The sequence below is a fragment of the Panicum virgatum genome, chromosome 1N (assembly GCF_016808335.1).
Source record: "Panicum virgatum strain AP13 chromosome 1N, P.virgatum_v5, whole genome shotgun sequence".
In the NCBI taxonomy this organism is placed as follows: domain Eukaryota; kingdom Viridiplantae; phylum Streptophyta; class Magnoliopsida; order Poales; family Poaceae; genus Panicum; species Panicum virgatum.
In genome coordinates this window covers 6,857,046-6,880,671 of record NC_053145.1, presented here as the reverse complement: position 1 = coordinate 6,880,671, position 23,626 = coordinate 6,857,046, and the positions used below count along the sequence as shown (strand labels likewise).

General features: G+C 50.8%; 1 protein-coding gene and 2 pseudogenes across 1 annotated transcript; 1 reads left to right on the top strand and 2 right to left on the bottom strand.

The window, feature by feature from the left end:
• Window positions 1-1,328: 1,328 nt before the first annotated feature.
• LOC120653920 (cytochrome P450 71D7-like) lies at window positions 1,329-3,259 on the bottom strand. The gene has a single exon (XM_039931588.1). It carries the CDS (start codon window positions 3,112-3,114, stop codon window positions 1,501-1,503), a length of 1,614 nt encoding a protein of 537 aa, XP_039787522.1. The 5' UTR covers window positions 3,115-3,259; the 3' UTR covers window positions 1,329-1,500.
• Window positions 3,260-5,459: 2,200 nt separating this feature from the next.
• LOC120654888 lies at window positions 5,460-7,671 on the top strand (annotated as a pseudogene).
• Window positions 7,672-15,762: 8,091 nt separating this feature from the next.
• LOC120653244 lies at window positions 15,763-22,791 on the bottom strand (annotated as a pseudogene).
• Window positions 22,792-23,626: the final 835 nt, after the last annotated feature.

The window sequence follows — 23,626 nt, the reverse complement described above, 5'->3', positions numbered from 1 at the left end:
TCCAAATGTTAATGTTCAAAATTACTAAACGTAGATTATTTACAAAACTAATTATGCATATGGAGGTTAACTCACGAGACGAATCCATTAAAACCTAATTAGTTAATGATTTGATCATATTAAGCTACGGTAAAATATACTAACACTAGATTAATTAGGTTTAGTGGATTCGTCTCACGAATTAGCCTCCATTTATGCAATTAATTTTATATCAGTCTATATTAGGGACTCGAGGATGCGGATATCTGTGAATTTTAGACCCGACGGGTGCGAGTGCGGGTCTAATATTCTACCCGTGGGTGGACCCGCACCCTTCCGAAAACAAAGAAACCCCTGCCCAGCCTGCTTAGGTAAGGCACAGCCCAACTATCCTAAATATAAAATGAGCACAAAAATTTATAGATTTGTTGATAATTTGTCTTTATTACTTTAAACTTATGGTTCGTTGTTAGTTTGCCCTTGTTACTTATAGAAATGTATTGTTTGACTGTTTAAATTAATGGATTCGTGCATTTTATTATATCTGTTACCACACTCGCGGGGCATCCGAAACCCGTCCGAAACCCGCAGGTGCGGGTGTAGAAATGCACCCGCGGGTCTGCATGTGGGAGGATTTTTCCCAACCCCGCGGATTTGTCTGCGGGCGGGTTTTCACCAAACCCACATCCGCGGGTGCCATCCCTAGTCTATATTTAATTTTTCTAATCGGTATCCAAACATCTGATGTGACGGAACTTAATTTAGTCACCTTGATCCAAAAAATTCTTAATATCTGGCATGAGTGTGGAGAAGATGATACATCGGTGATCTGACATAACTGTAGTAGCAGTTTCTGCCAACTAGCCCATGCTTGTGACCTTGCATTCCATTCCAGTGTTCGAGGCCTTGTTTAGATCCCAAAATGCAAAATGCAAAATTTTGTAAATCGCTTGCATGGTGTACTAAATGTAGTCAAAAAATAAATCGCATTACACAAATAAACTGTAAATCGCGAGACGAATCTAATGAGCCTAAGTATGACGTGATTAGATATTGCTACAGTAATGCTACATGAAACATACTCTAATGATGGATTAATTAGGCTCATTAGATTCGTCTCGTAGTTTACAGACGAGATCAATAATTAGTTTTGTGATTAGTCTACATTTAATATTTTAAATATTGAAGATTCTTTTTTAAAAACACAAAAATGCAAAATGCCAAGTGATCTAAACACACCCTAAACTTTCATTGTGCACTTTTGTTATTGGCAACCAGCCCATCCCCGGCCGCAACCGTTCCGACGTTCAAACTTTTAGAGATCGGTTTAGACAAGAAGACATTCAACTTCTGCGTTATCTCGTCCTAATTTTCACCAGTAATGTCGATGTCCACATGGACATAAATATGTTTGAGAATGGTAGTAGTATGATGATCTAACCCTAATCTCGTTGAAATTTTCATCAGAATCAGAACTTAAACCAGACCCTTTTTCCATTTTGGAGCATGTCTAGTACGTAACTATAGGGACGAACGAGGTGCAGCAACAACCAGGAGGTCATGACGCCGCGGCGTTGCGATCCCAAACGCCTCGGTCATGTCCAGCTCCCCGGCCGGCAGCCCGCCCGGCAAGGCCCAGTCGAAGTGGAACAGCAGCGCCGCGAGCGCCAGCTCGATGTGAGCCAGCCCGAAGGTCATGCCGGGGCAGATTCGCCGCCCGGCGCCGAAGGGTATGAACTCGAAGTCCGCGCCCCTGAAGTCCTTGGCGCTCCGCTCGAATCTCTCCGGCGCGAACCTCTCGGGCTCGTCCCAGTGCGCCGGGTCCCGGCCGACCGCCCACGCGTTCACGATCACCGTCATGCCCGCCGGCACGTCGAACCCGAGCACCCGGCACGGGCTCTGGCACTGCCGCGGCACCAGCATCGTCGCAGGCGGGTGCAGCCGGAGCGTCTCCTTGATGACGAACCGCAGGTAGTGCAGGTTGGCCAGGCCGTCCTCCGTCACCGCGCTGTGGCCGGCGTCGGCGAGCGCTTCACGGACCTCGCGCTGGGCCTTCTCCATGGCTCCCGGGTTCCGGAGGAGCTCGGCCATCGCCCAGTCCAGCGTCGTCGCCGACGTCTCCGTGCTCGCGCCGAATATGTCCTGTGGAGGAAGCAGGGAGTTGGGATGGCGATCAACGGCGGCCGGCGTCGAGGTTTCAATCGACGATGGGGGTTTTGATTTGTGCGTTACTACCAGCATGACGGTTTTGATGTTCTCGGTGGTGAGCGGGAACTGGGAGTCCACTTCCTTCTGGAGCCGGAGGAGCACGTCGACGAAGTCCTCCTCGTCTTCCTCGGCGCCGGCGGCCCTGTCCCGGTGCTCCTGGATGATGCCGTCCATGATCTGGCGCATGCTGCGGCGGTAGGCCTGGATCCGGGCGGGGGCGCGGCTGACGAGCATGGCGAGGCGCGAGGACGGGAAGAGGTCCGGCAGGCTCATCCCGGGCATGATGCCGAAGAGGCCCCTGAGCATCCGGAGGTAGGCGTCTCGGTCCTTGAGCCGGCGGCTGCCGATGATGGCGCGCACCGTGGAGTCGGCGATGTAGGTGGCGATCAGCTCGGTGAGGTTCACCGGCCCCGTCGCCGCGGCGGAGGCGACGGAGCGGAGGAGGCGGCGGAGCTCGTCCTCGCGCACGGGGCGGAAGGACTGGACGCGGCGGGCGCTAAGGAGCTCCTGGGTGCACACGCGCCGGAGCTGGCGCCAGTCGTCGCCGTAGGGCGCGAAGAGGATGCCCTCGGCGCCCTGGAACCAGAGGCGCGACATGGGGCCCATGGGCCGCGACGCGAACGCCGCGTCGTGGGTCCGCATGACCTCGCGCGCCGCCGCCGGGGAGGACGCCACCACGACGGGGACCTCGCCGAACCGGAGCAGCATGAGCGGGCCGTGGCGCCGCGCCAGGTCGCGCATCACGCGGTGCGGGAGGCCCCGGGCTAGGAGGTGGAGGTGGCCGATGACGGGGAGCGCCCACGGGCCCGGCGGGAGCCGGAGCCGCGCGCCCCCGCGTGGCATCCGGCGCTTGGTGGCTACGAGGAAGTAGAGGGGGGCGGCGAGCAGGAGCAGCAGCAGGTAGTACAGCGGGAGCTCGGCGGCCATGGCGGCTTGGATCGCAGCGCTCCTCGGGAGGTTGGAGCGCCAATGGAGGATCAGTTCTTGAAGAACCAAGCCGTGTGCTTTTGTGTGATGCCCGGATCACGCAATTTGCGTGCATCCATGGCCCTTGAATCTCTCCTCTGAATTGATAATACCAGTGGATTGGATAATCAAGAACGCTGAGAGACTTTCCAAACTCTGAACTGAACCTCAGCGCCGGCCGGCTCACTCTCACTCAGAGGTCAGAGCAGCTGCGGCCTTCCAGTTCCAGGGCACTCGGCTTGTGCAACCAGGGCGTTGTTTTCGGTTGTGACCTTCAGTGGTTGATCAGGTCGTTTGTTCGCGCGCACGGTTATGCCTCGACGGCATGCATTTCTCGTGCATCCATGGCCCGTGCGTCACTCATCAGAACTCAGAACACCAGTTCACATTGGATGATCTAGAACGTCGCAAAACTCTTGTACCTCTGTGATCCAAGATAAACCAAGGAAAACAATTTTTCTTAACACTTTTACTGCGATTCGTGTGGAGTAGGCTTAGAGAGCTTTTTTTTTTGTTGAGAATGACTGAATGAGAACTAGGTTAGTCTTGCCATACTATTATGGTATAATAAGAAAATTCAATCTATGACAAGTGAGTCAAGTGATTAAGAAGACTAACACTAAAGACTAGCCATGTCAAACATACTGTAGCTAAAGAACCCCCGAGTCCCAGTGTTGCATGGTCACTGGTGATGAGGCCGGCGCTGGACTCGGTGAGGAGCTCCTCCAACGCTGGAACCAGGGGGACTTGGTGAGAACAATTGTTGGGAATAGGGTTTGAGTCTGACAGATGCTGGAGGTAGCCGCACGGAGTTGTGAAGCGAGTTGGGGTGGTGTGTGGAGAAATTATTTTTCCACGAGGAAAAAAAATGATCTTTTAGCTTCATTGAAAAAGTTGATAACCATTTCTAGAAATTTAATAGAAGAGTATTTTTTTAATTTTGTCTATAAGACACTTTGGTATTGTAAGGGCATGTACAAAAGTCTAGGCAGTTGTTGTCTGTTTGTCACATACGGACAGCTAAACAGTCAATTTGTACAACGAGCTATCTGTTTAGCTATTTGCTAGATATTTAATTCATTCTTTGATACATGAATCATATTTAGTACATAATTTGTTCTTTGTAGCAATTGTGTTGCATACATGGGAGAATACACAATATATCAAATAATTCATATGACTCTTAGAATAATCATGTATATAATATATATTTATATGGATAGGAATACATGACATACTATAATAATAAAGTGGCATCAGTTAACAGATATTAAATTTCAATTTTATATGGATAGGAATAAGCCCGTTTAGCATCCGAATTTTGGGCCGTCCAACGGTCCATAAATTTCACATCCCCATTCTAAGAGCAAGATTGATGGTTGCGCCCGTAGCAGGCAAAATAAAGTCCAGCTGGACACAATATTTAATGTGCAGCGCACTAGGCAGAGCATGGCCCAGCGTAGAATCCAGCATGGACAACGATGTCCAACCAATAGAATCGAGAAGAGTGCTCTTCGCCCGCTCTTTGCCGGCGTATGCCGAGTCGCCCATTTCTCTCTCTCTTGCTCTCTCTTTCCTCCACGCAATATTTCGCCAGCTTCCCACCCATCATAATACTTGCTCTAAGAGTGTCTTGCTCCTCCAATCTCGAATTCCAGAGCAGCGCAGGGTCTTCGAAATTCCGATCTACATGCGGCGCGCCGCCCCGTCTCCACTAGTCGGGGACGGCGATGGCCCGGCACAGCGACGGGTGAGGAAAAGTCAACTCCGTTAAGCCGCAGCCGGTGCCCAAGTCTACCGTCTGCGATGGCCTGCAAGGGTCTTGTTTGGTTTTCTAGAAAGGATTTTAGAAGGCATCTTCTAGACTCCGCATGAAGGTCTAAATGAAGTCTATTTGCAAAACCTTTTTAGGTATGGATGTAACTTTTCACGACGAATCTAATAACAGTAATTAATCGATGATTGGTTATAGTGATGCTACAATAACCACACTCTAATCACTCGGTCAAATGTCTCATTAGGTTTGTCTCATGCTACAGTAATCCAGTTCTGTAGTTTTTTTATATAAACTGATTTTATTTGACACCGTAACTAACGGTCAAAGTGTTACTATTTTTGAAATTCCGGAAAACGAAACAAGCTCAGGCTGATGGAAGTCTAACACGACTTAGCCAACAAACACATACCATTTGAATGAAAGGCTGCTAAAACCCAAGACAACGACGCGTCACCGAACTCTTGCTGGACTTGACCACCGAAATGTTGGAACGAGGGAAATCCCCAAGTGCTCACAAAATCGCAACCCACACGGTGTGATCACGATCAGAGTCACTTCAGAGTCAGGCAACCGCGAATTCTTCTTGCGTTCCAACCATCCGATCGAGCAGCGGAGCAGCACCGATCGAGCCCGCCATGGCCGCCGACCTGCCGCCGCACCTGCTGCTCGCGCTCCTCCTCGGCATCCCGCTCATCATCCTCTTCTTCGCCAGAGCACACCAGGCGGCGCGCGTGGCTCGCTCGATGCCGCGCGGCTCCCGCCGGGCCCGTGGGCGCTGCCGGTCATCGGCCACCTGCACCATCTCGCCGGCGCGCTCCCGCACCGGCGCCCTCGCGCGCCGGCACGGCCCGCTCGTGATGCTCCGCCTCGGCGAGCTCCCCGTCGTGGTGACCTCGTCCTGGGACGCGGCCCGCGAGGTGATGCGGACCCACGACGCCGCGTTCGCATCGCGGCCGCTGAGCCCGATGCAGGAGCTCGCGTACCGGGGCGTCATCTTCGCGCCCCACGGCGAGGGGTGGCGCCGCCTCCGCGGCATCTGCGCGCTGGAGCTCCTCAGCGCCCGCCGCGTCCAGTCCTTCCGCCCCGTCCACGAGGACGAGGCCGGCCGCCTGCTCCACGCCGTCGCGGCGGCCGCGGCCGCCGCCGCGCCGGTGAACCTCAGCGAGCGGCTGGCGGCGTACGTCGCGGACTCCACGGTGCGCGCCATCATCGGCAGCCGGTTCGAGCGCCGCGACGCGTACCTGCGGATGCTGCAGGAGGGGCTCAAGATTGTGCCCGGGATGACCCTGCCGGACCTCTTCCCGTCCTCGCGCCTCGCGCGGCTCATCAGCCGCGCCCCCGCCCAGATCGAGCGCCACCGCAGCGGCATGCAGCAGTTCATCGACGCCATCATCGCGGAGCACCGGGAGAGCAGGGCGGCCGGCTCCGGCGAGGACAGCGACGACGAGGACTTGCTCGACGTGCTGCTCAGACTCCAAAAGGAGGTCGACTCCCAGTACCCGTTGACCACCGACAACATCAAGACCGTCATGTTTGTAATTAAGCTTTCTCTCCTTCTGAATTCCTCGTCTCTTTCTTGCAAAATCTGTGATTAATCAGGTACTCTGTCTCTCAATTCGTCTGCAGGACATGTTTGGCGCCGGCAGCGAGACGTCGGCGACGGCACTGCAGTGGGCGATGGCGGAGCTGATGAGGAACCCGGGGGTGATGCGGAAGGCCCAAGACGAGGTCCGGCGAGCGCTCGCCGGCCACGGCAAGGTGACCGAGGACAAGCTGGCCAACCTGCACTACCTCCCGCTCGTCATCAAGGGGACGCTCCGGCTGCACCCGCCGGCGCCATTGCTGCTGCCGCGCAGGTGCGGGAGCCCGTGCCAGGTGCTCGGGTTCGACGTGCCGAAGGAGCCATGGTGATCGTGAACGCGTGGGCGATCGGCAGGGACCCGGCGCACTGGGACAGACCCGAGGAGTTCGTGCCGGAGAGGTTCGAGACGAGCGGGAGAGACTTCAGAGGCACGGACTTCGAGTTCATACCGTTCGGCGGCGGGCGGCGGATGTGCCCCGGCATCGCGTTCGGGCTGGCGCACATCGAGCTGGCCCTCGCGGCGCTGCTGTTCCACTTCGACAGGGAGCTGCCGGGAGGGAGGGCGGCCGAGGAGCTGGACATGAGCGAAAGCTTCGGGGTCACGGCTCAGCTGCGGTCTGACCTTGTGGTTGTCGCGGTGCCTCGTGTCCCGCCATCGAGAAATTTCGATATTTGACATCGAATACGCACGTCTCACTTCTTTCGATATTAAATTCACAACCTTTTCGAAATATGACACTGAGCATACGATTTGTTTCAAAACGGGGAATTTCTACTCTTTTTCTTAATTCTGCAAAATTTTTCTTATTTTTGTTTTACAGGGCACCTACTACTACCCGTTTTTTCAATTCTCAATTCGGGCCCACAGCCTCTCGCTCGCCGTAACGCGTAGCACGGCTAGTGCCGGCCATGCAGCGCCAGCGAGTGCATCGTGAATGCGCTGTTCAACGGCCGACGCTTCCGAGACGGCCCTCCCGTTCCGGCCTGGAGAAGCGGCGGGACCGGCGCTCCCATTCCGTCCAAGAGCCACTCCGGCCGGCGGCTCTATGTTCTGACAGCAGGGGCGGCGGCACTGCTGTTCGTGCCCAGGTCCGAGAGATGAGAGACCGAGAGAGAAGAACACGAGAGAGAATAGCGGAAGGTTGGAGGTGGTCAGGGGCAAAACGGGTAGTTTAGGTGCCATGTAAAACGAAAATAAGAAAGCAATTTGCAAAATCGAGAAAAGGAGCAGAAATCCCTCGTTTTGAAACAATTTGTACGCTCGATGTCAAATTTTGAAAGACTTACGAATTTAATGTCAAAAGAAATGAGGCGCGCGTATTCGATGTCAATATCGAAATTTCTCCTCGCTATCCATGGAGTAACCATACAAAAATGCAGTCTGGCATTGTCTAAATATTGGGTGAAAAAATTAAGCTGAGCGTATTTTCCATGTTGAAATGTGTATCAATACTGTATAACATTTCAAGACGAATCTATCTGTCTATACTATAAAGATTCTAAACAATTTAAATATTTTTTATCAAGATTAATTTGCCTATACCACCCCACATAGCAGGCCTCTCCATCCTGAATGACCCATAGAAATTGGAGGATGCAATATCGATCTGACAAAAACTAAATCATTTTTTGTTACTCCCGTCACTCGTACCCATCGTTCAAATTTTGAATCGGCCTCCACTAGCGGAAGGGGTTCTCTTGATGATGTTGTTTCATTCTACAGACCCCCGTCCTGATCCAGGGATCTCCCCGCGCCGTACCCCGGTCCCAGCGAGGCGAAGCAAGGAGGCCGGCGGCGCCTGGTTTCAGCGATCCGGCGCTGCATGGAGGCCGGCGGCGCCGAAGGGCCCGGCGGTCGCGCAGAGCGGAGGTGCCGCAGGCGCAGCGCAGGCGGCGTGCAGAGGACGGCAGCGGCGTGTGCGGGTGGCGTGCAAGCTGCGTGCGCGCTGTGGTGTGCAGAGACAGGCGCGCGGCGTGGAGACCGGCGGCTCGTGGCCGCGGGAGGCGCGCGCACGGTGGCGGCCAAGTCCCCTGGACCCTTCGTCGGCGGCGGCGGCGGCGCGCGGTTATGCCGAGAGGCTCCCAAGTGCGTCCAATTCGAGCCTTGTTCAGTTGGAATTGATTGATGCGGGGGAATGGCGGGAGTGGGTTGGGTGGGTTCAGTTTGGCTCTAGGAGGGTTGGATTCGGCGAGGTCGATCGGGACGGGGGGATCGTAGGGCGGTGGACCGATCGGCACGTTACGTTGTGAGATCCGGGGAAGGGGTGAGGGGCGCGATTCGTGTGATCGGATCCGCGCGAGATTCGGGAGCTTCGGGGTACTTCTCTGGTACAAATTTCATGGGAGGTTGATAGGAGGGTTGAAGAATTTGTGTGCGTAAGGGTAGTGTGGATGTTTGATTTGTGAAATTCGACCGCGATTCGCTATGTTGTTAGGGGTTCGATTTGTTTAGGGTTTCGTCTCCATTCTGGTGCCTTAGAGCAACTCCAACAGATTGATCTTTCCCTTTCTTATTTTCACTTTTTCTCAATATAGGGGATTGATGTTAAAAAAATCTACTCCAGTAGATTGATTTTCCATTTCCCCTTTATTTTTTCTTAATCCACAATAATTTCTCTCCAATCTCCAATAGAAAGGGGAGACATCACATCTCCTTTTCCATATAGAAAGGGGGAAAAATCAATCTGCTAGAGCACTTCTTCCATATATGTTGAAATTAAGAAATGAGATTTCCCTATATAGTGAGAAAGGGAAAAGGGAAAGATCAATCTGTTGGAGTTGCTCTTATCATACTTGATCATGCTCAGTTATGCATCAGTTAATGATTGTACCGGTTTTATGCTCGGCGTGATGGCTAATTTGATTGTTTTGGGGGACTGCGCAGATTGTGGTAGATGTAGATTTTGGTGTGCCTGTAATTATGTCCAATTCATGTGCTTTTATTGTATCAGAAGTTTATGCTAATTGGCACTGATGTATTTCAAGATGTTCATTTGTTCAAGATGAGAGATGAAAGCATGAGTTGAATTAAATTGTTGAGACCTCTGAGGGCAGTTCCAATTGATAAATACAGCATTGTTTATTGTAGGAGAATCCCTAGGCATCAGCTGTTGTTGAATGCATCCATGCATGCTTGCTCTCTGTTTATTTTATTTTGATTCTTCTCCATGCTCTGCCTGATCTACGTAGATTGACTCTGTTGTCCTGGGTAACTTCTTTTTCACATGTTCATAGCCTGGCGATTTGTTGCTTAATTACCACTTTCTATACTGATGCAGGTTTCATCATCGCCCTGTTGGAATTATAGCATTTTTGTCAAGGATATGGAGTACACCCCTTACGCAGCAAGTTCGTCGCCGCCGCCGTCTTCGCGGGGGTCGTGGCCGGGATCGACAAGGCCATACCCAGGCGCCACCGCCGCCCGACGACTACACCGTCGCGCTGCACAAACTCATGTTCTTCAACGCGCAGAGATGTGAGTGCTGCTATTTGCCTTCTGTTTCGATTGGGGTTTAGTGTTTTCTTATGAGAAATGTTCGTGTCCTTTTTTTACGTCCGCGGCGATTATTTTCGTGATTGGAGAAATTTAGGTGCCAACGGCTTATTTTCGAGACAGCAGACTGTTTTTTCTCGGTAAAATTGTAGAATATGATAATTAATTTTTGGGATAAGTCTATTTTACAACCTCGAACTAGTCCAGAAGTCCGTTTTTCAATCTCCTACTACGAAACCGGGTAACCTAGGCCCTCGAACTGTCAAAACCGTCCGAATCACCCCCTCGAGCACTATAGCAAGCTGTTTTGAAGGTGGTTTTGCACACGTGGCACGCGGGGCCCACAAGTCAGTCCACGTCAGCACCTCCATCATTTCTTCCCTCTCAATGACAAGTGGGTCCCACTGCCACCTCCTCCTCCCTCCCTTCCTCAGCCATGGAGGCGTAGGCCGAGCTCACCCCGCCGCCCCACCCGGCCACCTCGCCCCGGCACCTCGCGCCCCTGCGGCGCGGGCCCGTCGCCTCCTCTCCCTCTCCACCAGCGGCGGCACCCGCGCGCGCCGCCTCCGCCTCCTCCGCGGCCTCCTCCCTCGTCTCCCTCACGCCCACTCCTTCCGTCGCACTGCCGCCCGCTCCCTCCGCTCGCACAGCCACCCGCTCCCTCCACCGCCGCCCGCTCCATCGCACCGCTGCGCCGCCACCCGCTCGCACCGCCGCCCGCTACCTCCGCCGCCGCCCGCTCCCTCCGCCACCACCACTGCCCGCTCCCTCCGCCGCGCCTCCCGCGCGTTGCGCCGCCACGCGGAAGGAGCCACCTCCCGCCGCCTCCACCGCCGCCCGCTTCCTCCTCCTCCGCCGCCGCCGCCCGCTTCCTCCTCCGCCGCCGCCGCCGCCCGCTCCGTCGGCGGCGTAATCGCGCCCGTGGTCCGCGTCCTCGACGCGGGCGCTGGGAGCGCGGCGGCCAAGGAGCGGGCGGCGCGGGTGCTCTGCAAGCTGGGTTCCTCGACTGCGTCCTCTCCCTCCCGCCCGCGGTGGCGGTGGGAGCGAGCGGCAGCGGCGGCGGAGGAGGGAGCGGGCGGCGGTGCGACGGAGCGGGCGGCGGCGGAGGGAGCGGGCGGCGGCGCGAGCGGGCGGAGGGGTAGGCAGAAAGGAGGAGGGAGTGGGTCCCACCTGGCAGTGTGGAACGGTGTGATGACGTGTACTGCCATGTGGCCCCATGATGCCACGTCACAAAATAGCCCTAGGAAACCGCTTGCTACAGTACTTAGGGTTGTATTTCGGACTGTTTTGATAGTTCGAGGACCTTGGTTACCCGGTTTCGTAGTTCGGGGTTCAATTTCGGACGACCCGACGAGTTCAAGGTCCAAAAATAGACTTTTCCCTTAATTTTTTGGTGGTGGTTTTTGAAATGCTTTGCTTCGCCTGTTCGAAAGCCTGTGTATAAGCATTCTTGATTCATTACTTGAAATGGTAGAGGTCGAGCGCCTCCTGGTTCTCTTGTCTTTCAGATTCGTCCTTATAATATGCCTAAACATCATGTTTTAAGATTGATTTTCAAAACTGAAAGGCACATTTTGTTCATGTCTTCGTTCTTCAAATTTCCTGCAGTTGGCAAGCTTCCGAAGCACATCAATGTACCATGGCGTGGCAACTCTTGCATGAAGGATGGACTCTCTGGCACGCGTGCAAGACTAAGGCGGACTGCACCATCTGCAACACGGAGGAGGCCGCCCGCGTGCTGGCCCGGTGTAGCCACGCGTTCCACGTTGAGTGCATCGACATGTGGCTGTGCTCCCACTCCACCTGCCTCCTCTGCCGTTGCGCGGTCATTGATGAGGAGGCAGCGGCGGCGCCTCCGCGGGCGCCCGAGGCTGATCCGGAGGCTCGTTGCGCACATCAATGAAGTCGTGGACGTCGTGGAGGCGACAAAGGGTACGGTGGCTGCTGGGCTGCGGCGGCTCGACGGCATCTCCACTGACGCCACCGCAGCATCAGCAGTAAGACCACGACTTGGAGGCCAGACTCAGCCGCGGCGAGAGCAGTGGGTCCCCATCGCCGGCGAAACCGCAGTAAGCCCGACTTCTCTGGCCATTTGAGACATCGGAAGAAGGAAGCAAATGTACAGAGGATTAGTTAGTTAGAGTTCTCTAGGAACTGAATATTTTTTTAAAGCCAGAATTGAACAATTTAAATCTTGCAACACCTGCAATTGTTCATATACTTAAAATGAATCATTTTAAGTATATGAATTTCGAGCTAAGTAGTCCTCGGGAAAAGAACTAAATATTAATTTCATCCCTGAAAAAAAATGTTAGTCTCTCTCTCTTTACCTTGACTAAGCATAGCAGTATTTCAGATACACGCTTACCAGAATGTGGAGAAATTTACTCAGCGCTGAAAAACTACATGTTTCTAAAGAAAATGAATATAAGATTTGTGAGTGTCTCCAACATGTTCTCACTCCGCAGCTATGCTTTGTGTTATAGAGAAGAGGCAAACTGAGGCGGGTGTTCACTAATATATTATTTGGTGTTCGCTAATATATTTTTTAAATAGTAGTACATTAAGCTACCAATCGAGCATTGTTGAGAATCTTATCATGAAATATGGTAGTTCTGTGTGTCCGTAAATCCCTGACACGGGCATACAGGATCAAGGTCTTATCACTCTTTCGTTCCATAGTACTACCTCCGTTTCAAATTGTAGGTCGTTTTAGCAAATCTAGATGCATAATTTTTGCTATGCATCTAGACATAGTGTTTATCTAGATGCGTAGCAAAATTTATGTATCTAGATTTGCCAAAACGACCTACAATTTGGGACGGAGGGAGTAATGGGTCTGGAGGCACCATCAGCTTCTAAACAAGCTCACAGGTACAGTAAGCCAAGATATTGACTTCATCACTTTTGATTAGTTGATTTGCTATCATGTATAATTGCAGTCGGAGGTTTGAGTAATATGTTAATGATTTAATTTTGCTTGGCTGTTGCGTGACCTCCTTTAAAATCTTTTCTTTACCATAACCTACATGCACAAGATATCTGCAATTACAAAGTATAATCCTCAAGGAGTGAAAAGTTTGGGATTCTATTTGTGCAGGCGGCAAACATCTATCTCTGACTATCATGTGAAGGGCCTTTGCAAGCATCCACCCTGGGATCTGCAGTAAATGTTAGTGTTCAAACCTTCCTACAGAGGTGCATGACCCGCCAGTCTTTCAATAGATGCGTGCTACTTAACTGAACAAGATATCAACACCAGCCACTTCATCCTGCCATGGTGAGCCACCTTGATCCTGTTATTTGCAATGTGCAACTGAAGTTATTCGCGTTTGTCTAGAGACATGAAACTGAAAAAAATTCAATCAATGATAGTTTCACTTTTAGTATCCCATGTCTTTTGTTATGCTAAAGGCTACACCTCATGAATGCTAGAATCTCAAATTTTGTTGTTCCCAATTCAAGGTGCTCACATTTACGAAATTTGAAATATTTATCTAGCTCGATGAGTATTTAAAATAATTTGTACTGTCTACTACGAGTTCAGAATGTATACTACACGAAATAGTCTGATTGATGTATCTTTACTACATTGAGTACATTAGAAGCCCTAACTTCTAAAGTGTTAAATCACTGTTAGTCATCTTGTCATTAAAATGTATATGAAACCCTTGCAACATCTCAAAGAAATTCCACAAAGTTATTTCCTTCTCATGTTGTAACAGATTCTTGGGAGGGCAAGGTTAGATACTAATGTGCTACCATTAGTGATTTCCAATTTGCCAGTTGGCTAATTGACCATGATTCCTTTGTTTTTGTGCATGTATTTATGAAAAAATAGATTAGTACACAAGTTTGTTACATATTTTAGTCACACCTCCTAAGTTGTCATGCAATTTGTGCGGTTATTTCCTCCAGTTTCTTGGTTCCCAGAATTTAGCTCATTCTTAGTTACTTGCTCTAGGATGAACTTTGATATCTCCTTTCAAAACCATCTTTTTAGGGAATGCGTAGGTGATTTGTCTAGTTGAGGAAAGTGTGGTATGATTGGCAAGTGCATTCATGGATATGATTTTTCTCACCATCAAATTTCTGTCTAATGGTATGAGCTGTGAATAAATATGACCATACCTAAGAACCTTGCCTGAATATAGGTATTCCTGTTGCGGAAGTTGATTTTTTTTATGAGACTTAGGTATCACACTATATATTCAAGTACATCAGGAAAGAATGGAAAGTTTGTTAGTTCTTTAACCTGAAATCTGAGCATAAACCAGCTTTGTTCTATGCATGTGCCCCTTGCTTTTTAGTGAGAAAACAAGAAGCAGATTGAGAATTACCTAATGATATATCTATATATTCCAGTTATGGCTGTGGCCATGTGGTGTCATGTTTAGCACTAAAAAGGTCACATTTTGTAATTGGATGTCTAATTCCATGTTCCAGAAGGTTGTGGTGTCAGCATACACATGTATGCAAGAAGGTTTAACTTTGATATTCAGATCAAATGTTTCTACATCTCATCTCAAAGGTATGCTACAAATTGAAATTTCGAGAGAATTGGTATATGTGAAGTAAGAAGGGTGCTTCTTTGCAATGCTTTGTTACGGAGGAATACTATTGCTTCCATGTTCAGGGATGACGGGTTGTGCATCTATTGAAGTCGAGGGATGTCATGGTGAAGCGTTCTATTGTAGTTTGTAAACTTAGAGATTTTTGAATGCCTCAAAACGTATTGCAGATTGTAGTTCTTCTTGAATTTGGACGTAGTCATCGTGGCCTAAAACAATTCATAATTTACCTTCGGGATCTCCACTATTTGTATAATTTATCTGTCTAATTATCCGCACGTGCTTCGTACCACCGTATCATATACCATTTACCTATTTGTATAATTTATCTGTCTAATTATCCGCACATGCTTCGTACCACCGTATACATATACCATTTACCTTCGAGGAACTGGGACGTGAAGAAGGCCACAAAAATGCTGAAGAAAACCTTGAGATGGTGTTCAGAATATAAGCTAGATGAGATCTGTTGGGTGAGCTTTTTTCTCACTTATAAATTGCTTTGAAGGATGTGATAATTTATATATCCATATGGTACAAGTGATTAAGCTTATGCCACTCTGGAGCTTCTAGCTTGCCTTTTGAAATATTTGATGCATTAAGACATCTGGTTCGATGGTTTATTATCTGATAGGAAATCTTATTTGTATTTCATTATGTAGGATGATATATCTGGATTCCCGTGTTAGTTGGGTACCTCAAGTTGGAAAACCTGAACTAATTTATAAAAGCGTAACACAACTGATTCATAAAAGAGGAGAATAATTCGGTTACTTTCGTGATCCCAGTTCAGAGATGACAGTGACCTAAAACACCGGGCCAGCCTGCCCGGCAACAAACCGCAATATAAAAAACAAACTAAACTAAACAAAACAAATCCTATTTCATTGGCTAAGGTCATTCCTAAAAATTAAACAAGATCGAATAAATCAACTGAAATTTGATCAAATTGAGGAAAACCAACTTTCTAATCCCTGCCCTTCATTTTGTCACTGAGAAAGTGACAAATCAAAATAATTGTTGCAATTCGAGTACACGATGAATCCGAAATGGACGAAATGAGACTAAGAACTGGTTCTAATAGCACCACACTCTAACGAAACCTAACCTGTGATCTTTCTAATGGCACCAAGCTATAATAATTCTATCTAACCTATGACCTTCTTCTTCCTAATGACACCCACGCTCACATGACGTGTTTGTGATGGAACACGTAGATGGGGCTCCCCACATGGTGCCTCCCGTCAGACCAGACGACGGACGCCGACGCTCCCAGGGTGCCGTTCGCCGGCAGCAGCGTGCCGGAGACGCGCACCTTGAAGCTCAGCTTCTTGGTGCTGGCGCTGAACGCGAGCTCGTCGGGCGTGACGGCGACGTCGATGCCGGGCACCGTGGTCACCGTGGCGCGGTACACCGAGTCGGCCGGGCCGACGTTGGTGACCTGTCACGACCCCAAATGTAAAAACATGCTTAACATGTTAACCACATCATTATGAGTATCTTTAGTGCATAATAAAGCATCATGTGCATGTGAGTCTTGTTTTAAATTTAATTTTGTGTACGTTTGATTTTGTGCTTATTAAGAAAGTTCAAATTTTACTATGCAACTTGGCCTCCAAAAGTTTTATTTAAATACTAGATTTCAAATGTTGATTTAAAAATATTTTTGCAAGATTTTATGACTTTTGAACCGAGGCACAAAATTCAAGGAAATTTCAAAAACAGTCTCTTTGTTCTTTTTGTTGTGACCAAATTACAAAAGATTTTTGAGTGATTCTTGTTCCATTGTACTCTTGGTGATTTTATATATCTCCAGTCAAAATTTGGTGAATTTTTGAGCCCAGGAACACCTTCATTTCGAATTTCAAACTTAATCCCTTTATTTTCTTCGCCCGGGCCCACCTGTCAGCCCCCTTCCCTCTCCTCTCTCTGTTTCGCTCGCCGCGCGCCGCACACGTCGCCGCCGCCGGCCAGCGCTGCCACGTGCCGGCCATCCTCGGCTTCCGTGCCACCGCTTCACTCCTCCGCTCGCTCTTATCCTCCACGACGACGCCGCGGCCTCATCCTTTCTTCTCCCCGCAAACCCTAGCTCTACTCCCCATGGCCGCCGCCCCCCCCAACTCCGTTGCCGCCGCCGATTCGCCGCCCTTGGTTGGCCTCCCTCCGATTCCTCGCGCCGGGAGCATCTCCTCCCTCTCCTCGGCGCATTCCCGTCCTCACCCGACCTCCTCCCTCACCGCATCGGGCCGCCGGCGAGAGCCTCGGTCCGCCGCCGCCCAACGCCGTTGCGCCGCCGCCTCGCCGCCGTTCCCCGCCGTCCAAGCTCCCGGTGAGGCTCACCGCCAACGCCTCCACCCCATGCGCGCCTTCCCTTCCCTGCTCTGGCCTCGCCTCGCCGCGCCGCCTTGCGCCGCGCCGCCGCCGCCGTCGCCGCGCGCGCGTGACGCGCCACGCTCGATGTGGCCGCGTCCACGCTGCGCCGCGCGACGCCGTGGGCGCGCTCTCGCCCGGGTCAAGGCCACCCGGCTGCCTTGACTTGGCCCGGGGGAGCCGCTGACCCGTGGGGCCCGCCTGTCAGCGCCTGGGCTGGCCCTGCGGGGTGCGTCTAGCAATTTCTATAGTGTTTCTTTGTGCTGCAAACTTCCAAAATTCATAGAAATTCATGTATAGCTCCAAAAATTATGAACCTTGTTTTGTTGGATTCCTCTGGTTTAGATCTACTCAATAAAAATATTGTTTTGCATGTTACTTTGCTGTAGATTTCTCTATTAGTTTATCTTGCAAAAGTGAGTTTAATACTTATTTATTTGTATGTTGTTCTAAAATTTCCAAACTAAATTTTGTTAGACTCCTTGTGAGGTGTAGTTTTTAGTGGTCCAACTTGTTCATATGCTTCCTTGCTGTTTATCAAAGTTTTAGCTTGTTTTCTTATGCTGAGTCTGAAAATGGTTTAATATAGAACTCTTTGCTGGAAAGTGAGAAAATTGCAAAACCAGTTTTGTTAGTTTTGTGTTCCTGGCTAGATTCTAGGATAATTTTATTAGATTTGTTTAGTTAAGTTTGCATGCCTTTTCTCATTTATCTTGCTTAGAGTAAATGAAAACTAATATATTTATGATTACTTCTAGGAAAAAAGCTTTTGCTACAAAACCAATTTTCATGAGTCCCTTATAATGTTCTTTGCTTTCTCAATTTAATTTGTGATTTATGTTTGCTGTATAAGTTTATTTCCTAATTCTTGCTCTAGTTTCCTCGTTCGTGTTTGCATAGTGTGTGGTTGTTTGTTGTCGCGTGTGTTACGTTTGTGCATCATCGTATATATGTCATTCATTATTCACGTCTTGTCGCCCTTGCATAAGCTAGGGTATCACACTAATGCATGCATCTCATTTCATGCATAGTATTTCTTGCACAATCATGACATCATGCTAATTCTGGCATCTCATTCATGTATTTTAGTGACCGAACCGTCGGAGAATGAACCCGTGGAGCCCGCCGAGCCTGAACCCGGAGTTCCGTTCGCGGTCGAGTCCGAAGTTAACCAAGGCAAGCAGCTAAGCATATTCCTTGCACCTATTTAATCTGATTTAGTTTAGCTATCTCACCGGGTAATGTTGGGTTATATATATTATGTATGTATTGCATTTTTATACCTATCTTTATGCATAATCCATCCTTGATTTGTTATTCATATCCTTGGCACTAGTTAGACAGTTAATAACTTAATCTGACTAGATGCTTAGCCCTGCTTAGAATACTCATATTACTTGCTAGAAAGGAATGGTTTGGAGTATCACACTTACCGAGAGTTCTTGATCGCACTGGTTTGGTTTGGTGGCTAGTAAAGTAATAGTACCGAGATTCGAGCGGAATGGTAGGGCCTAGAGAATGAAGTCACATGGGCATAGTCCGCTTGGATCGATTAAGGACCGAGTTGATGCCATCGGCCTTGAGCACCTTTCCGTGCTACCACATATCCAATATAATGGAATGGATGGGCCAATTACCTTCTTTGACTTTATCATTGAGGCCCGGTCCCAGATACGTGGCCATGGGCTATGCAGGGAGGCTTAGCGGGTCCCCGAGTGGACCCATGTGTAGGAATATTTAGAGATGTCCTCGGTGGAACTAAGTCTCCACGCGTAAGCTGGGCACATCAACGGTCGAGCCATGTTGGGAACGGTTGACGCGAGTACCCCCTTATCCAACTTTGGCCGGTTGGGTGAGTCGCATGGTCCTTGCGTCGTGTGGGTAAAGTAGTACACCCTTGCAAGGATATAATCAATTCGAATTGCCGCGCTCTCGGATATGAGCAAGCTCTTGGTTCGTCGAATTCTTCATAGAGAGTTTCAGTATTGTTGGCTTTGGTATCATATCATGTTGAGGATCTTTTATAGTATATTACTCTTGTAATCAACTAAAAGTGTTTGGGGTTGGGCAAGATTATTTAATTCTGATAGGTGATAGCATAGAGAGCTAATGCTTATGCAATAATTACTTAACCTTAAAGCTTTTACTTGAGCCATTGCATTATCCTTGTCTATTTATTTGCGTAAGTCTTGCGGAGTACCTTTGTACTCAGGGTGCTTCTAACCCTAGTTGCAGGTGAACCCGAAGTGGTGTTCGGCCACTTCTACTCCGCCGATTTAGGCCCGGGGGAGGAGTAGGTTGTTGTGGCTGTGATGATGTCCTTGAGCAAGGCATCATTATCTTAGGTATATTTTATCGTAATCGAACTCCGTGAGAGCATGTAAATATAATAATCTTTAAGTTTCTTTATTTAGTAGATGGTTTCCGTGAGCCCAAGGCTTGTAGTGAAAGTTAGCTGAACCCTCCTATATCAAACTGGTAATTTTAAGTGTGTAAAACTGCTCTTTGTGGATCATCGGTAATGTACGCGCTTGTATAACGGTACGTGTGCTTAATCCTGAGCATGTGGCAAACACGTACCGGGACTACCGGGTTTGCTCTCGTTCTAGGCGATTTGTGTTGATTAAGTGCCTCTAAGCTGTGGATTAGCGCGTGGCGTGTCGAGAGACGGACACGTGCTAGCCCTCAAAAGAATTAATCAATAATTTCACCTAAACCGAGTGCAAATTGGGCGGTTCTCACATGACCGTCCGGGGGAACTCGGCGGCGAAGCCCACGCCGTAGTTGAGCACGGGCACGGCGATGGACGGGTAGTTGAGGTCGCCGACGGCGCTGGCCCTGGCCTCGGCCGAGCAGGCGGCGGCGGAGGCCCTCCTGCCGGTCATGGCGGCCAGCTGCGACGAGTTGTAGCCCTGCGCGCAGAGGAAGCCGACGTAGTCGTCCTCCGCGGCGTCGTACACGAGCCCCGGGTACCGCGCGCGCACCGGGTCCACCTGCCCGGCGCCGTACGCGAGCTCGGCCTCCGGCTCGCCGGAGCCCATCGGCGTCGCCGTCGTCATGAGCACCGACTGCACGGCGGCGTGCGACCACCCCGGGTGGACCGACTTGACGTACGCCGCCGCGCCCGTCACGTGCGGGCACGCCATGGACGTGCCCGAGATGATGTTGTACTTGGTCCTCCGCGAGTCGACCTCGCTACCGGACAAAGTCGCCTCCGGCGTCCACGCCGCCAGGATGTCCACTCCCGGAGCGCCGATATCAGGCTTGAGCACGCCGTACGTGGCCCTGTTCGGGCCGCGGGACGAGAACTCCACCACGCTCGGCGCCGCCGCGTTCTTCACCGTCACGCTCTTCTTCACGGTGACCATGGGGTGGCTGCAGGCGGGGCGGCGAACATATCGCATGTCAGAGCGGCAAGTAGAAAGCAGCAAGGTAATGGTTGGTTCGCTGGCCTGCGGCGGCGGCTGACCTGGTGCTGTTGTTGTAGTCGATGATGTGGTCGAACTCCTCCATGACGATGACGGCGGGTACCGCGAAGGAGAAGGCGGTGTCCTTGTCCTCGTCGCCGAACATGTACACGATGGCCCCGTCGGCGCCTGTGAGGCTGATGGCTTCCGAGCTGATGTCGATAGCCATGCCGCAGAGGAGCACGGCGCCCTTGTACCTCTTGCCGTCGAGCTGCTCGTGGTCGCAGCCGCCGGGGTCCACGAGGAGCGACGGCTTGCCGAGGTTGGGGAAGACGGTGATGGCGCTCCCCACGACGCGCCTGCCGTTGCCGAGGACGAGCTCGCTGATGATCCTGCGGTCGGTGAGGGTGGCCGCGACGGAGATGGTCCACGGCGCGACGTTGCTGACCGAGCCCAGCATGGGCCCGCTGTTGCCGGCGGAGACGGAGACGACGACGCCGCGCCGCACGGCGTGGAACGCGCCGACGGCCATTGTGTCGGCGGCGTACTCCTGCGCGAAGACGGAGCCCAGGGACGCCGAGATGACGTCGACGCCGTCGGCGATGGCGTCGTCGAACGCCGCCAGGATGTCCTCGGACGAGCAGCCGTCCTCCCATCACACCTTGTAGACGGCCAGCCTCGCGCCGGGCACCGCGCCGCGGGCCGTGCCGCCGGCGAGCCCGCCGAGGCTGGCGCCCGCCACCGCCCGGCCCGTGGCCGTCGACGCCGTGTGCGTGCCGTGGCCCTCCCGGTCCAGCACCGACAGCGTCGTGTTGCCGCCGTAGTACGACCGTGCCCCGATGATCTTGCTGCGACGACGACGATGGCCGGATCCATCAGATTTCAGTATGATCTTGCTTGATGATTAGGCGATGATGAGAATGTGATGGATCAAAATGATAGCTGAAAGCTACGTACTTGTTGCAGGAGGTGAAGTTCTTGGAGCAGACGCCCTTCCACTTGGCCGGCGGCGGCGGGTGGCCCTCGTCGGAGAAGGACTCCGAGTCCAGCCAGATGCCGCTGTCCACCATGCCGATGATGACGTCGTTCTCGAACTTGAGCCGGGTGGGGTCGTTGTGCCGCGGCACGCCGAGGAAGTCCCATGACCTCGTCGTCTGAGGTCTGTACACCACCTTCTCGTTGATCGACAGAACGCCGTCCATGCCAGACAGTCCATCCAATAATCAGCTACAGGGCCGTCTCCAGAATTTGGAGGCCTGTGTGCGAAACACAACCGGAGGCCCTCGGCAATGGCGTGGTACGGTGTCAATGTTTATGTCGGTCGGTTGAATGAAGCCAATGAAGGCGGCGACGGTGTCTTCGCGTGAAAGTAGGGGTAGCAAAGGACCTTATTTTTTTGTCTAGATAATCTAAGTGCCGGACTTTAAAAGGACTGGACTCCAATCTTATTATATTTTGAGATAAAAATTAAGGGCCAAGTAGAATTGTGAAGAGACCATTAGGACCATGGCCCATTACCACCCATACGTGGAAGGAACCGGCAATAGGCCACTGTTGTTTTATTTCCCTCTAGTCCTAGCAGACATGGGCTGTTGCTGCTCTAAACTGTTATCTGCTATGAACCTTGACAGAACAATTTGGGGGCCCTTTAATTCTGGAGGCCCTGTGCGATCGCTCATCTCGCACATGACCTTCAACGGGCCTGATCAGCTAGTAGTTAGTATTAGACCAAATGATCAACTTCATGATCAGGTAGATTGATCTACACGTGCAAATAACTAAAAATGTAGATTGGATCTAAGAGGAGGAAGTTGTTGCAACCAGTTCGATATAACAAAGTTACAAAGAGTGTATGCTTACTGGCGAGCCTGTTCTTCTCGTCGTCGGTGAGCCTGGCCGCGAAGCCACGGAGGCTCCTCGAGTAGTGGTAGACCACCCGGTCCGGCGCACTGGAGCTGAACGAACACGTCAGCAACTCGATCGATCACCAAGTCATCATCAGTATTACTGCAGCACGCATATGTACTTGTACGCATCATGAACAGCTGGCCTACCTGTCGGCATCGAGCACGCCGCCGATCATGTCGTGGTGGAACGCCGCGATGGCCGCGCCGGCCTCCGCCTCGGGGAGCTCCGCCGTCCCCGGCTGCCTCTCCGTGAACACGACGTACACCTGCACGCCGCGCGCGATAACAGATCAGATACGCACGTACATACTGATGGCCGGATGAAGTTGCTAGCTAGCGACGACGACGGTGCAGATTACTAAAGCCCGTGTCGATACGAGGGCCGACCTTGGTGGTGTCATCACCGGGGCCGGCAGCCGCGGCGACCCTCGCTCCGCCGCCGGCGGGGTTGTGGACGGCAGCGGCGTGGCAGAAGAGCACGCTGAGGGCAGCGAGTAGGAGGAGCAGCGGCGGCGACGTGCGTGTCGCCATTTTCACTGCGCGGTTAGTGGAATGGTTGGATGCTACGTGATGGTGACAGGGGTGTATTTATAGTGCGTGGAGTGGCCCTTCGGATAAGCGAAACAACCTGTGCTGATATTGTATCTATACAGTGCCGGCCCTAGGTGTAGGTTGCGACGGCCGAGGGCGCAAGCCATAAGGGGTCCAAGTTCAGATATGAATTATGTACTTATAATATATGTACTGGCCGGTTGATCTGTGTGATCGCAGTATAAGAGGCCAAGAGCTAAGCATTAAATAAGAGGTCAAGAACTAAGCATTAAAAGGTGGTGCAAATAACTATCAGATTCTTTGATGTCAGCGCTCGAGATTATGAAGTTTGTTATGGCTATAGATTGCTATTTAAATATTTTGGTTGCTTATCGAATCCTCTTAACTGTACCTGTGACGACGATTGTAGCTTCAACTTAAATTTTTTTCTCAAAACTAAAGTTGTTGAACAACTATTTGAGATTAACTATGTCACAAGAAAAATTAAATGGCTTTGAAATGTGCAACATCAAAAAGACTATATTGGACACTATTGATCTCAATACCCTCTTGATGATTTTGCATCAAGAAACGCCAGAAAAATATATCTTTCTGTGAGCCAATGGATATTATGGAGTTCAAATATATGGTAATCAAATTAATTCTAGAAGTACAAATAAACTATTGATTTAGTCTACAATGTTCCCCGATAATTATCAAACATATTAAATGTTGGAAGAATACAAGTCAACCTTCTAGAGTATTCTTCATAAGTAAGTAAGAAGATATTTTCATAGAGTACTCTAAATTAGTAATAAATAAATTAAAAAACTTA